Genomic DNA, 14,818 nt, shown 5'->3' on the forward strand with positions numbered 1-14,818 from the left:
AGAGGAGGATAAGCATAAAGAAGACTGGGTGGCCAAGCATGAACCAGAGTCTCTCTGGGATTTTCTCCCGGTGAGGGAATTGGAGCGAAAAATTTGCTGCATTTTGCGTTTGAAGGAGGAGATGCGAAGAGATCGCAGCAAGGCTGACCCCATCGGAGGAAGATCTGTTTCGCTACCAAGGGGTTTAGAAACCACTCGTAAGGTGTGAGGATCGAATGACTCAGCTTGTCCGCTAGAATGCTGGACCGACCCGGAATGTGCATTGCTATCAGAAAGCGGTTGGTGGAAATCGCCCATTCCCAAACTCTCATAGCCTCTCGACAAAGAGGGTAAGACCTGGTTCCTCCCTGTTTGTTGATGTACCAGACTACAGCCATGTTGTCTGCCTGAATTGCAATAGTCCCTGGAGGGAGAAGGTCCTGAAGGGCTTGCAATGCTAAAAGCACCGCCCTCATCTCCAGAACATTGATATGCAGACTGGTCTCTACAGGGGTCCACGTGCCTTGGATGGTTCTGCCCATGCAATGCCCTCCCACCCGAGGCGAGAAGCGTCCGTGGACAGCATGGCTTGGGGTAGAGGCATCATGAACTGTCTCCCCTCCCGAAGCTCCCAGGAATAAAGCCACCAGAGAAGGGAGCTCCTGCAAACTTTGCTCAGGGGAATCGGTGAATCCAAAGGGTGTAGGAGAAGGGACCACTGGACCTGAAAGGTCCACTGAAGGACTCTCATGTGCAGTCGAGCAAGAGGTGAGAGGCTGATTGCCACCACCATGGATCCTAGGGCTCTCAAGACTAATTCTGCAGGTGGATCCGGGGACTGTAGAAGTGCTATTACATGGAGTGACAAGGTGCACAACCTGTCCATTGTCGGAAAGGCCCTGGACTGGAGAGTGTTTATCCTAGCCCCTATGAAATCTAGAACTTGAACAGGATGCACAGAAGACTTCCTGAAATTTATGGTAATGCCAAGGTGATGGGCCAAGAGTAAAGCATAATCCCTGGTGGAAGGGAGTAGATGCCTGGTGGGAGCGGTGAGGAGCCAGTCGTCTAGGTACGGAAAGACCTGAATTCCCTGAAGTCTCAGGTGGGCTGCTACAACTGCCATGACCTTGGTGAACACCCTGGGGGCTGTGGTGAGGCCGAACGGAAGAACCCTGAACTGATGATGACTGGCCTCAGGCCGAAAGCGGAGATACCTCCTGGATCGTCTGTCCATGAGAATGTGGTAGTACACATCCTTGAGGTCTATGGAGCATACCCAATCCTTCTCCTGCAGAAGGGGTAGAATAGATTGTAGAGTGACCATCCGGATTTTTTCTTTGGCAATGAACAGGTTCAAAGTTGACAGGTCGAGAATTGGCCTCAAGTCCCCCGTCTTTTTTGGCACTAAAAAGAACCTGGAGTAATTGCCCAACCCGGATTGCTCTGCGGGGACATGTTGGATGGCCCTTTTTTCTAAGAATTTCTTTATTTCTGAAGCTGTAGCCTCCCTCTGATCCGTGGGACATCGGGGAGGTGCCTCAATAACGGGGGAAGATTCAGGAAGGGAATAGAGTAACCTCTGGATATTATTTGGAGCACCCAGTGATCTGTAGTAATGGACTCCCAACTTGCTAGATGCTCCGAAAAACACCCCTCCCCCAACTGCCTCCAGAGGGGGAAGAGGGACAACCTCAGGGCTGCCGCGCGGGTCGGTGGGAGAAGGGTTCTCTCGACCAGAAATTCTTCGGCCCCCCCTCTGCCTCTGGGCCGGCGTCCACCTTGTAAGGACGAAGGGTCCAGAGCAGAACGGGACTGCTAAGATTTCCGGAACCACATCTTGTTTTGCCCTCTTTGGTTCCTTGAGATGGACCTTTGAGGAGCAGAGAAGCGGATTCCGATGGCAGACAGCATCTTCCAGTCTTTCTCGCTCTGGAGTAGCATGCCGCGAACGGTCTTGCCGAATAGCGTAGAACCGTCAAAGCGAGTGTTAGCGAAGGACGCCTTGAAGGGTTCCACAAAGACTGAGCCAGGCATGGCGCCTTAGGGCGAATCCTGCTCCGCTGGCTCTAGCTGCCCCCTCTGTGGCATCGAGAGAAGCCGCATAGAAGTGTTTGATATTGAATTTAGAGTGGCTATGCTAGCAGAGAAAGTTTGTTTGTCCTCGGCTGCTATGGACTCTGGGGGAGACCCAGCATACTCTCTTATCAGATCCCGCTGGAACCTAATGACGTGTTCCAGATAATTCAGTGCCCTTATAGAAAAGGTGGCTAAAGCGATCATCTGCTTTCCAATGCGGTCCATCGTCCAAGACTCCTTATCAGGAGGATGGACCGAGGAACTTTCTTGTGCCAGTTCCTTCTTAGTGGCAGCCGCCATCACCATGGCATCCACCGGGGAACCTTTATTCCACGAGGGCTTGTCAGAAGGGGACTAAGAATTTTATCCGGTCTCTTAGGGATTGGCTCCACAGTGTCCGGCTCCTTCCAAGCCCTGGTAGTAATCAAGTCTACCAAGGGGTCGGCCGGGGGGACACCCAGGAGGTATATAGGCCTGAACCAAATGCCTCCAGAAAAACACTCATTCTAGGAAGGCTTTTGGGCTGACCACCCCCTCTAATGCGCACAGCATCTCCATGATGTCTCCAAAGGAGACGTCCTCTGGGGGTGACCTGGGGGAACCTTCCCCTTCCTCTAAGTCCGTGTCCTCTGTGAGGGACTCGGGGGAGTCCAAGTGCCTCCTCTTGCACTTTCGTTTGTGAGGAACCTCCTCGGCGGTACTGTCCAAGGAGGGCTCACCAACGGAGTCCTGTTCCTCTACAGGAACTAACTGGGGCGCAGATGCAGGCTGTCCCTGGAGCCAGACGATGGACGACAGGCCCATATGCGAGGGAGTGAAGGATGGAGCCGTAGTACGGACCTAGGACTTCGAACTCCTCGATAGCACCCTCTCCACCACGTCGAACGCCGAAGGTGAACCACTCTCCCCTGGCTCCAAGAGTAGCCCCCTCGGCTCTGACGTGAGGAGCTGTGTCGGAGTCAACGCGATCGGACCCAAAAGGGAAGTGCACTCCAACAACAACGGAGCTGAAGACGCACTCACCCCCGCAGATCCAAAGCACGGCTCTCGACCCTGAGAGCTCGGATCCGAAAGATGACCAGACAAACTCGAGGGTAAAGCCAGCCAATTAGCAACTACTATCGGCGTAGACTCCCCGGCTCAGACACGACCCGGATCAGACAGCTCTAAATCCTGCTAGTGGATCGGAGAAAGAGCAATTGGAGCAAAGAAATGGGCCGAACTCTCTCCTGGAGGCGGGGGGGGGGGGGCAGGAGCACTCCCATCTGCATCTGGGCCTGCAGGAATAGACGCATCATCTGGTCCATATCTGTGTCGGACAAACTCCTGGTGGACCTAGAAGTCGTTGAGGGTGACCGGGACTCCTCCAGCTCCGGAGAGAAGCGTGGAGAACGGAGCCGAGAGGGGGAAGACCTGGAAACCCTAGAGGGGGAAACAAGCACTTTAGCTGGCAGAGCCGAAGGGGCTGATTTGGCCCGTCATTTATGGCTCTTATGCCTATCCCTCTTTTTCTCTGTGCCCCATATCATTTTTAGAAGAGTCCCCCTCTCCCTGGGAAACAGCGGGAGGTTGAGTCCCAGCCAGGGGAGGGGAAGCTAAAGGCTGGACAGTTGCAGCCACGAATGGCGCCACTGAGGGAGAGGAGGAAGAAGAAGAATCTGGGGGGTAAGAGTCCCGCCAAGACTAACTTATTTCTTCTGTCCCTCACAGCCCGGGGGTTGAAGGCCGCACAGATCTGGCAGCCCGATGTTAAGTGGGGCTACCCCCAAGCAGAGAACGCACTGAGTGTGGCCATCCGCTGGGGACAACTTATGACCACACAGCACATTTTGAGAAAATGGCCTCAAGGCCTTCGGCCATAACTCCAGCACATACCCTAACACACACAGAAAGGGGAAGGGAAAACACTAATCTTTACCACAAGAAAAAAAAAAAAACGGTTTAACTAAGGGACTACTATACACACTCGCACAACCAAAAAGGCTAGAATTTAAATTAGAAACTCCTAAATTCCTCACCTAAAAACGCTAAGAGCTCATATCTGATGCTTCAGAAGCCGCGGCAAACAAGATCAGAGGACTCGAGGGAGGTAGCAGAGTATTATGGGTAAGGGGAGGAGCTGAGAGCTCGGATCTTTAGCTTGGAAAGCTGCCGGCTCGGATCCAGGTTGGATCAGATACCCCAAGGTTGCTGATCAAATGAAGTTAACTACTTCAGATTAGACAGATCGCCAGGAGTTTTGTTTTCTGGGAACCAGGAAGTCTTGAATAAAAGCCTTGTCCCCTTTGTTCTGCTGGGACAGGTTTAATAGCCTTGATGCTGAGGAGCGAAAGTACTTGCTTTTGGGCCTCCGCACACTGGTTTGGGGGGAGTTCTGGCCATCCCCTTAGGGTTGGGAGTGAGTGGAAGTGGAATTTGTATCCTAGGGAAACAATGTTTATAACCCATTTGTCTTGGGTAATGTATTCTCAGTTTTTTGCATGCAGGGCGAGTTTTCCTCCTAAAGATGCAAGTACTTGAGCAAGGCTTGGAGGAGTTAAGGATAAGTCATTGTGCAATTTTACCATGAGGGGTGGCTTACTTTTCCGTTTTGGACTTCGGAACACCCCACTGCTTAGATCTGTGCATAACCAGAGACTGAAGTCTTTGTGGTCTGCTGCCACTGGGTTTGGACTGAGAAGGTCTGGAGGGGACTGGAAAGGACCAGTTCTTTGAAGGCCAATGCCTACTGAATTTAAGTGGCTGTACTTGTAAGAAATCTTTAACAGTTTGCATTGATTTAGCTTTCTCCTCCATCCTTTTGAGGACTTCTGCTTTACTGACAAATAGGTGCTCTTGGTTTAAGGGTGCATCCAGTAATTTTGCTTTGACATGATCTGGCAAGTTTTGTTCCTTAAGCTAAGTATGCCTTCTAAGAACAGATCCAGTGACAGCAGCCCTGCAAGATGCTTCTAAAGCATCAAAATCACACTGCAAAGTATGTTTACCAACTTGGTCAGCAGAATGCATTAAACTCTTGTAAATCTTTGTGTTCTGCAGGAATCAACATCAGTTTCTGTTTAATTAGCCCCATAATATGCTGCTGATACTTTAGCATATGAAACTGGTAATTTAAGGCCCTAATGGCCAGAGTAGCAGAGGTGTATACTTTCTTACCCCATCTGTCGAAAGCCCTAGAACCCTGTCAGAAGGGGTTGGATTCTTGGCAGTAGTAGCCTTAATGCCTTTTGGTCCTTGGGAAATTGTCTCAGGATCCGCAGTAGGATTCTTAAAATGAAATTTGAGAGAGTCAGGTATTCTATAGTACCTGTCAGGTTTCCTGACAGCTGCAGGCAAAGTATCCGGGGTACAGCTGGATTCCAGGAACAGACAGCCTACAATCGCCAGAACAGGAGGGATAGCTAGAGGCCTGTGCTGAGGCAGGTTTAAAACTTCCCTGAGTCTCTTTTTGGACAGAGTAGTCCTGGTTTTCCCAGTGGAAATGCTCCCCAAGGGTATGCAGGGTTTCACCAAAAGAAAAATAGTCTAGAGGGGAAGCAGAGGGAATGGAATCCTACGCATCAGAATCCTCATAGGTAGATAAGGGTATATCCTGGTAGACGGAACAGAAATATCAGATTCCTGATCAGAAGAATCAGTAGGAAAATCAGTTCTAGGTCTCTGACTGGGAAGGCTGGCTTCCCCTAATTAAGATAACAAGGTCTTCAGTCATTCTAATCATTTGCTTTTGAGGCATGTGGGCCTGAGAATGCGCTTTGGTCGTTGGCTTCCTAGAGGCAGTGAACTTTAGGCCTGAGAAATTAGGTATTTTTGGCTTGAAACGAAGTCGTAGGTTTAATATGAAAATCGGTAGGCCTGAATACACCCTCAGAAGCCGGTGCCAGCACAGTGGCTCCAGACCCATCCAAGGTAGAGACAGCCACAGGTTCCATAGTCGAAGAAGCATCTCGTGGCATGCCGGACTCCAAATGGGTCTCAGTAGAGGCCTGCGAATCTGTAGAAGTGGGTATCAGGGGCTACAAAAGCGCCTCACTGAGTACCAGCAGACTGGCGACTAGCTTAACGGAAAAGTCATCGGTAGTTTTGGACCTATGCGGTCTGTCTTTATCCTTACTTTTTTTGGAAGATCGGTAGTTGGATGGCTTAATGCCATTTTGGGAGTACAGAGATAGAGAGCTAAAGAATTTGGCTACAAAAATTGCCCGACGAATAGTTCGGGCATTGAACAAGGCACAAAACAGACAGTGAAGGACTTCGTGGTCTGGACCTAAACAGGTGGCGCAGTAAGAATGAAAATCTGAGGTACTTGCTTTCCACAGGCAAGACAATTATTAATTTTTTCTGACATCTGTTAGAGCAAGAAAAAAGGATCTCCAACGGGGTACTTATCTTTTAGAAGACTTCAGGTCTGAAACTCGAAAACGAAAATTTCAGGAGTCTGACGACCAGCACTTGCGAACTGCTTCGGGCACCGCACAGCAAGAAAGACTGATGCAATGGCGTCGGCTGCATGTTTTATACCCCTGACGTCATGGAAGAAGTGACAGCATCCAACACAGAAATCTGAAGACTCTGGTATTCAGGCCTGCTGAGGGCCATCTGCAGGCAAATAACCTAAATGTGATGACTGCAACAGTGAAACACAAAGAACATCTGTTTCCAAAACTGTGTAATGATCTATGCCTGTGGAGTCATGAAAAGAGCAAAAGTCATAGGTTTACACTAGGCTAATGACCACTAGGGTCTTCACAAGCCTCTTACTTTTTTGCTGTCAAAATAGTGCATTCCTTTCATAATACTTCAGTATAACTGGCAATTGTTTTACAGTTGAGGTGCAAATTTTCTGTTCTTATACTTGGATAAATGCAATGTCCCAAGTGTCATGTTCTGAAGTTACACAACTGTACCCAAGAGTTTTCTGCTGTATCTTTAACGTTTAATTATGTCTAAATAGGATGCTTAGTGATGTGATACACAAAGTGAAGTACATTACTACAGATAAGTAATGCCCTGAAGCACTGGCATTACAGCAAATTAACACCCTGCATATTATATAGGGAAAACGGACAGGGCAATGAAAAATAGGATATATGAACATGTTTATGCATGTTCTAGGGGTATTACTACAAATGCCTTGGCGAGGCATGTAACAACATTTCCTGATCATAGTTTTCATTTTTTAGTTATTGAAAACATTCCCGATAATGGTAGAGGTGGACCTTCACCCTTGAGATTAGAAGAAAGGGAGTTGGTGTGGCAACTAAAATTGAATTAGTCAGTGTCTCCTGGATTAAATGACACTATCTCTATTGCTAGTTTACTTAAGTTAAAAGCATTATTTAGATAATAGTTTCCTTTTTTATTTTAGTGGTCTTAATTCACTTAATATTCATTTATATATGTATTTTTATATATATATTTTATATACATATAAATATTATTTAATATGATATGTAATGAATTTGAAGTTAATTGGCAGGATGTGATGTCATTTTTTATGTGTATTTAAGTACTACATTTCCCTTGTAAATTTGTCTGATGAAGTTTATCTATTTTGTATAAACGAAAGCGCTCATTTTATATAACATTGTGTCCAGCGTGGTATTTTTTTTTCATACGTTTGATTTATTTGTTTTAGTTTGTGTTGTATTCTATAGTACCTGTCAGGTTTCCTGACAGCTGCAGGCAAAGTATCCGGGGTACAGCTGGATTCCAGGAACAGATAGTCTACAATTGCCAGAACAGGAGGGATAGCTAGAGGCCTGTGCTGAGGCAGGTTTAAAACTTCCCCGAGTCTCTTTTTGGACGGAGTAGCCCTGGTTTTCCCAGTGGAAATGCTCCCCAAGGGTATGCAGGGTTTCACCAAAAGAAAAATCGTCTAGAGGGGAAGCAGAGGGAATGGAATCCTACGCATCAGAATCCTCATAGGTAGATAAGGGTATATCCTGGTAGACGGAACAGAAATATCAGATTCCTGATCAGAAGAATCAGTAGGAAAATCAGTTCTAGGTCTCTGACGGGGAAGGCTGGCTTCCCCTAATTAAGATAACAAGGTCTTCAGTCATTCTAATCATTTGCTTTTGAGGCATGTGGGCCTGAGAATGCGCTTTGGTCGTTGGCTTCCTAGAGGCAGTGAACTTTAGGTCTGAGAAATTAGGTATTTTTGGCTTGAAACGAAGTCGTAGGTTTAATATGAAAATCGGTAGGCCTGAATACACCCTCAGAAGCCGGTGCCAGCACAGTGGCTCCAGACCCATCCAAGGTAGAGACAGCCACAGGTTCCATAGTCGAAGAAGCATCTCGTGGCATGCCGGACTCCAAATGGGTCTCAGTAGAGGCCTGCGAATCTGTAGAAGTGGGTATCAGGGGCTGCAAAAGCGCCTCACTGAGTACCAGCAGACTGGCGACTAGCTTAACGGAAAAGTCATCGGCAGTTTTGGACCTATGCGGTCTGTCTTTATCCTTACTTTTTTTTTGGAAGATCGGTAGTTGGATGGCTTAATGTCATTTTGGGAGTACAGAGATAGAGAGCTAAAGAATTTGGCTACAAAAATTGCCCGACGAATAGTTTGGGCATTGAACAAGGCACAAAACAGACAGTGAAGGACGTCGTGGTCTGGGCCTAAACAGGTGGCGCAGTAAGAATGAAAATCTGAGGTACTTGCTTTCCACAGGCAAGACAATTATTAATTTTTTCTGACATCTGTTAGAGCAAGAAAAAAGGATCTCCAACGGGGTACTTATCTTTTAGAAGACTTCAGGTCTGAAACTCGAAAACGAAAATTTCAGGAGTCTGACGACCAGCACTTGCGAACTGCTTCGGGCACCGCACAGCAAGAAAGACTGATGCAATGGCGTCGGCTGCATGTTTTATACCCCTGACGTCATGGAAGAAGTGACAGCATCCAACACAGAAATCTGAAGACTCTGGTATTCAGGCCTGCTGAGGGCCATCTGCAGGCAAATAACCTAAATGTGATGACTGCAACAGTGAAACACAAAGAACATCTGTTTCCAAAACTGTGTAATGATCTATGCCTTTGGAGTCATGAAAAGAGCAAAAGTCATAGGTTTACGCTAGGCTAATGACCACTAGGGTCTTCACAAGCCTCTTACTTTTTTGCTGTCAAAATAGTGCATTCCTTTCATAATACTTCAGTATAACTGGCAATTGTTTTACAGTTGAGGTGCAAATTTTCTGTTCTTATACTTGGATAAATGCAATGTCACAAGTGTCATGTTCTGATGTTACACAACTGTACCCAAGAGTTTTCTGCTGTATCTTTAACGTTTAATTATGTCTAAATAGGATGCTTAGTGATGTGATACACAAAGTGAAGTACATTACTACAGATAAGTAATGCCCTGAAGCACTGGCATTACAGCAAATTAACACACCTCCCAGCTGTGGCTGTCTAGAGGCATCATCAATGACAGATTGTATGTATGTATTCATGCACACTAGTAAACAAACAATTAGATGCAAATTAAGGAACTTAAACAGTGACTTTTTTTTTTTCAAACACCTTTATTGAATTATCATTTGTGACACAGGCAAATTTATATTCCTATAAAAACAAACTATATTAAACGTTATACTTCACATAATACGGCTATATATCAGATCTTAAGCAATATTACATACATTATTCAATTATTGCCTTTTTTTAATAAAACAAGAAAAATCTTTATTAAACCTGACTCAACAGAAAACTAAGAACAGGAGAGATAAGTACACATGAAAAAATAAATGAAAGCCCATAAAACACAAACTTTACATACTATGAAAAGAAAAAGAACTTCATGACTTCACACCTGTTTAATGACACCATAATACTAGTAATACCTCTATCCTACAAACCATCCAGAAAGATTGCATTTTTTTGCAATATTCAAATCCATCTCAAGAACACAACCTGTATGGGAATCATCAAAAGCCAACAGCATAGTTACCTGTGTTTTAAAGGTTTCCTCTATATCTATACTGAGAGTACTCCACTTGTCTGCTTCCTGCAGGGCTTCTGCAGCAGACTGCATTCTTGATTTTACTTGGTCAATGCTGACAAGAACCTAAAATGAAGAGGAGATACATTTCAGCACATTTGAGATGCAACAAGGAAAACTAGAACTGTACTACACGGAAAGTGATGAATCCAAGCAACAACCACATTATATAATTAGGACAGGGCCAATATCACAGGAGGGGGATTTATACTGAAGATCAGCTGAAACTATCCCATGTTTACCCAGGGTGGACAGTGTACATTATACTTTTGCCTTATAACAGAATGATATATTGTATTATTTTTTTATTTTTGTATTATTTTTATTACATGGAAATGTCTTAACACTCCACTACATTAACATTTGCTATGCGTTAAAAAACAAAAGCAGTTACTGTAGAAACCATACTGGGTAAAATATTTATGCTGACCACAGCAGTGAAAACCAAAGCAGACATCAACTCATTCACCTGGAGGAAAGTACAGTTGGAACTTAGGAAATAACTCGCATGTAATCAAGAAGAGCTGGTGTTATCTGCAGATGATATTTTGTACCTGATAAAACCGGAAAAGGATATTTCAGTGTTGTGGAACATCCTGAGACAGTTTCCAGTATTTTTGGGATGCAAAATTAATTAAGATAAAACAAAGGCAGTAGCTATAAACCATGCACCCACACATGAATTGGTTCAGCAAAAGTAATGTTTATAGGGACATGATAAAAAGGAGCACTTAGGAGTATAGCTTAAAAGGATTTTGTTATGGCAGCTAAGGATATATGAGAAGGCGGCTATACAAAAGATAATACAATGACAGAGAAACTGGAAGCTCTGTTTTATAGCTACAGATAAGCCAGATACAAGTGGAAATGTTTTCAGTCCCTTCAGTTTTATACATATGTCAGGCATATTTTTTTTATCAACTAGAGGAGTTGTTGCTAGCAATTAGCGAAGAGTTAAGGCTCCTTTACATAGCACAAGAAGAAAGGTACGACTCAAAATGGAATGAGCTGATAATGAAATAGGGGGAAGCTCAAGAAATAAGGAGACTAGGAATTTGGATGCAGACACTTAAGGAGCATAAGAACAACCGTACAGAACAAAGGATTCTATGTGCACAGGGATTACTCTAAGGGTACACAGTACAGGCAAAAGGGGGATGAAATTTACTGGAGAAAACTGGCAAAGGATCCAAGGTACTGGGAGCAAATAATCAGAGGGGGGAAAATAATAGAATGTGAAGAGGCCAAGAATCCTTTTGGACTGCTGGCTACAGACTGTCTTCCCAATCCAAGACTCGTATCACAATATAGGCAAAGAAAAGAAATAGGAGGATCCTCAGTTAAATACCAGCACTGGTAGAGTTTTTAGTAAAATCTAGAACATAAGCTGCTGTTTAAAAGGGGATTAGTAGGGTATATAAAACACTGTATGATAACTATAGGAATCAATCAGATGAGGTTAGAAACTATTGGAAAGAGACTGGATAAGCAATTCACAAAGAAACAATGGGAGGACATACGTATGACTCCCACATATGCAAAGTCTAGAAGATTTAGGATCTTTGAAGTGTTCACATAGGTATTTTTATATCCCAATTAGACAAAATAATTTTTCCTTAGTTAGATTGCAAATATGGGTAGCGTGATGGGAATGAAAAAGGCAATTGGGAACATTTTTGGGGCAATGAATGACAGGCTTTAAAAGTCACCTGTAGACTACTCTGTCAGAAATAATAGGTGGGAAAAACTGGTGTAACTATGGAAATTATTATTTTTTTTTTTGAGGTGTGAAGCAGAACGGCCTTGCTGAGTTTATTTCTGGTGGTTAACAAAAAAAAAATTACTAGAAAATGGAAATCAAAGTCTAAAGCAACCATAAAAATAGTAGTGAATATAGTAACATAAATAAAGGAACTGGAAGTGGTATCATTAGAAAAGGGTAGGCACAAGTTACATAGAAAAATGGGAATTGTGGAAACAATACATGCAAAATAATGTCTTGGAGGAGGAATGAAGTTTAAAAGAAAGTAGGAATTGAAAGAGCTACGTTATGTTTGACTGACATGGATGGTTCAGAGGATTGTGTGTGCTTGTACAACGTTTTTGCAACTGAAAATAAGTCAATATTGTTTGTTTAATTTATATAGATGTATAACTGCATATGTCAAGCGACAATTCGAGATGTTTAAAAACTACATATCTGTGAAAATATAGCTGTGCTGAACAACTTCCATATTTGCACTTTTTGGTCAGATGTTTGAGAGTCATGGTTATCTGTTTTGACTGTGGTATGAGAAATGGATTCATTAAAATTAACTCAGGATGCAGCACTTTTCCTATGGTGGAAGTTGACAGACAGCTAAAACAAAGCTCCTCTGGAAAGGAGGAGGTAAATCCTCTATTTTTCTAGCCTTTTTTAGGTTCATAGATGTGTACTAGGCTAACAGCCCTGGGGCTTATGTAAGTCTAGCCCAAAAAGATTCCCTGGCATCATGCTGCCAGATGTTGGTTCCCAATGTCCCTATCAAGTAGGGCCACTGAAGTGATCCCCAGGGTGAACTTTCTATTTCCCCATCCACTCGTAAAGATTTCTCCTGAAGAGGGCTAGCAAAGTGCTCTGCTTTACGTGAATGGGAAGTCTGTTCTAGAGCATGGGCAGTCTCTGGGTTAGGATCCTGTCCCTCCAGCATGTTCTGTTTATTTTGGTAATGAGGTTGAGGTCCCTGGAGTGTGTGGGCACAGAGGAATTTCTTCAGATGTAGCATATCTAACAAGCTTGGTCAGACATGGCTTTGTAGGTGCAGCACTGATCACCTCTAAGTAGGCGATATGAGAGAGTGCAGCTGGAGGTTTTTTTTAGTCCATCGTTATAGGGCGTGTGCTTAAGGCCCAGGATTCCCTCAGTGAGGAATTTTTTTTGGCCTTTCCAGTTGTTGTAGGTGTCTAGTGAGGTACATGCCAAATGGGGTGTTGTATTCTACAACAGATCTAATGAGGGACAAGTAGAGGGGGACAAGTAGAGGGGGATTATGACCTCTTTCTTCCTGGATGAGAAACCCTTTGTAATGAGATGTGCAACATAGGACTTTCTGACCACAGTGGCAATGTGCTTGTCAAAGGAAAGGTTGCTGTCAACCTGTGTCCCCAGATCTCTTATCACACCTTTGCTTAGCGGACTACCACCAATGTGGTAGTTCATGGGCACAGAGTTTTCCCTAAGAGAATGACTATACATTTTTTGGTATTGAGCTTAAGGCCATGGTTCTGGGACCAGTCATTTGTCAGAGAAGCCTTTTTGTAGAATGTCTACATCAGCCGGAGAGTAGATAATGGCTCCCAGTTTGCAATCATTTGTGAATTTGGTCAGCCAGAGTCCGTTTGTATTGGCTTGAACTTCAGAAAAATCGATGCCAAACAGGAGAGGACCCAGGACTGATCCTTGTGGGACTCCACTTGCAACTGGTCAGTAGACAGATTTGGAGTCCGCTACTTTCACAGTGTCGGTTCTATCAGTGAGCCAGTTTGCAACCCACCTTATGACACAGGGGTTTGTGCCCATCTATGATTCCCGAGTGAAGGATGGTGTTGAAGGCCTTAGCAAGACTGACATAGATGTGTGAACTACCTTGCCTTCATCCACAGCTCTGGTGACAGACAAAGTGCATCAGGTTGAGCTGGCATGATCTACCCTTCACACATACAAACTGGGTGGGGTCCAGAGTTTGGAGATTCCATATGTCCCTATTTATAAGGTCCATGATGATGTGCTCCATAGCCTTGCATATCAGACTAGTCAAGCTAATGGGGTGGTAGTTCCCAGGGTCTGTGGTCGCACCCCCTTTGTGGAGTGGGATGACCGTAGCAGTGCGACATTCAGTAAGAACAAAGCCCGAAGTTAGCCTGTGATTGAACAGGGCACTCAGGTGTGGTGCCAGTTCACTTTGTAATTCATGTAGAACACAGCTAAGCATATTATCAGGTCCCATGGAAGCTGTACTCTTGGCTTTGGACAGTGCGGTTTTAACCTGTGCAGCAGTGATAATAGGAACTTGGCATTCATCTGGTATTGATTTAGGCCCTTTGGTGGGTGAAAGGGGGGTAAGGTTAGCAATGAACCTGTCGGCCAGTATACTGGTAATATCAGTTGGCTCGGTATGTGTTGCCATTGTGCTGTATCAGAGCAGATCTGAGTACTGCCATGTAGGATTCTTGACATAACTATAAAATGCCTTGTGGTTATCTTTAGTACCTGCTGCAATTTAGTTTTCGTAGCTAGCTTTAGTGGATTTGATGAGGGATCTCGGTTTTTTTACTGAGGCTTACAAGGGCGTTTTTCCAGTCTTGGGACTTCACCTTTTTCTGCAACAGTTTCTTCTTTCAGTTGTCGAGTTTGTTTATGGTAGAGGACCACCAGATTGGCTTTTTTTTTTTGAGGAGAGCATCTTGGTTCTGTTTGGTATGGCCTGTTCCATGCACTTGTGTGTGTTCATACAGTGCATTGGTATATGATCAGCAGTCATGCACCTATTTTTCATTTGCATGAGCATTGTGAAGTTAGCCACCTCTGTTTTTAGAAGCCCATAGTTAAGCTTTGTAGAAGTTTTTCACAGTGGTTTCCTTTGGGGGGGGGGGTGGATATCCAAGGTGATTAGACTGTGGTCAGATATGACCAGGGAGGAGTTGCTCACTGCTGTAGAGCAACAGTCTCCCATGTTAGTAGGGACCAGGTCAAGGATGTTGCTATCCCTGGTGGGGG

At 44.6% G+C, this 14,818-nt stretch overlaps 1 protein-coding gene across 2 annotated transcripts in view; it reads right to left on the reverse strand.

Moving 5' to 3' along the window:
- COG7 (component of oligomeric golgi complex 7) overlaps positions 1–14,818 on the reverse strand; it is a 4,201,489-nt gene that overhangs the window by 3,944,979 nt on the left and 241,692 nt on the right. For both annotated transcript variants that reach the window (XM_044089821.1, XM_044089822.1), the window contains exon 3: positions 10,012–10,128. In XM_044089821.1, the coding sequence (XP_043945756.1) occupies positions 10,012–10,128 (117 nt within the window). The remainder of the gene's footprint in view (positions 1–10,011; positions 10,129–14,818) is intronic.

Source organism: Protopterus annectens, chromosome 12.part0 (genome assembly GCF_019279795.1).
Source record: "Protopterus annectens isolate FY-2018-M chromosome 12.part0, PAN1.0, whole genome shotgun sequence".
NCBI classification, from domain to species: Eukaryota; Metazoa; Chordata; order Ceratodontiformes; family Protopteridae; genus Protopterus; species Protopterus annectens.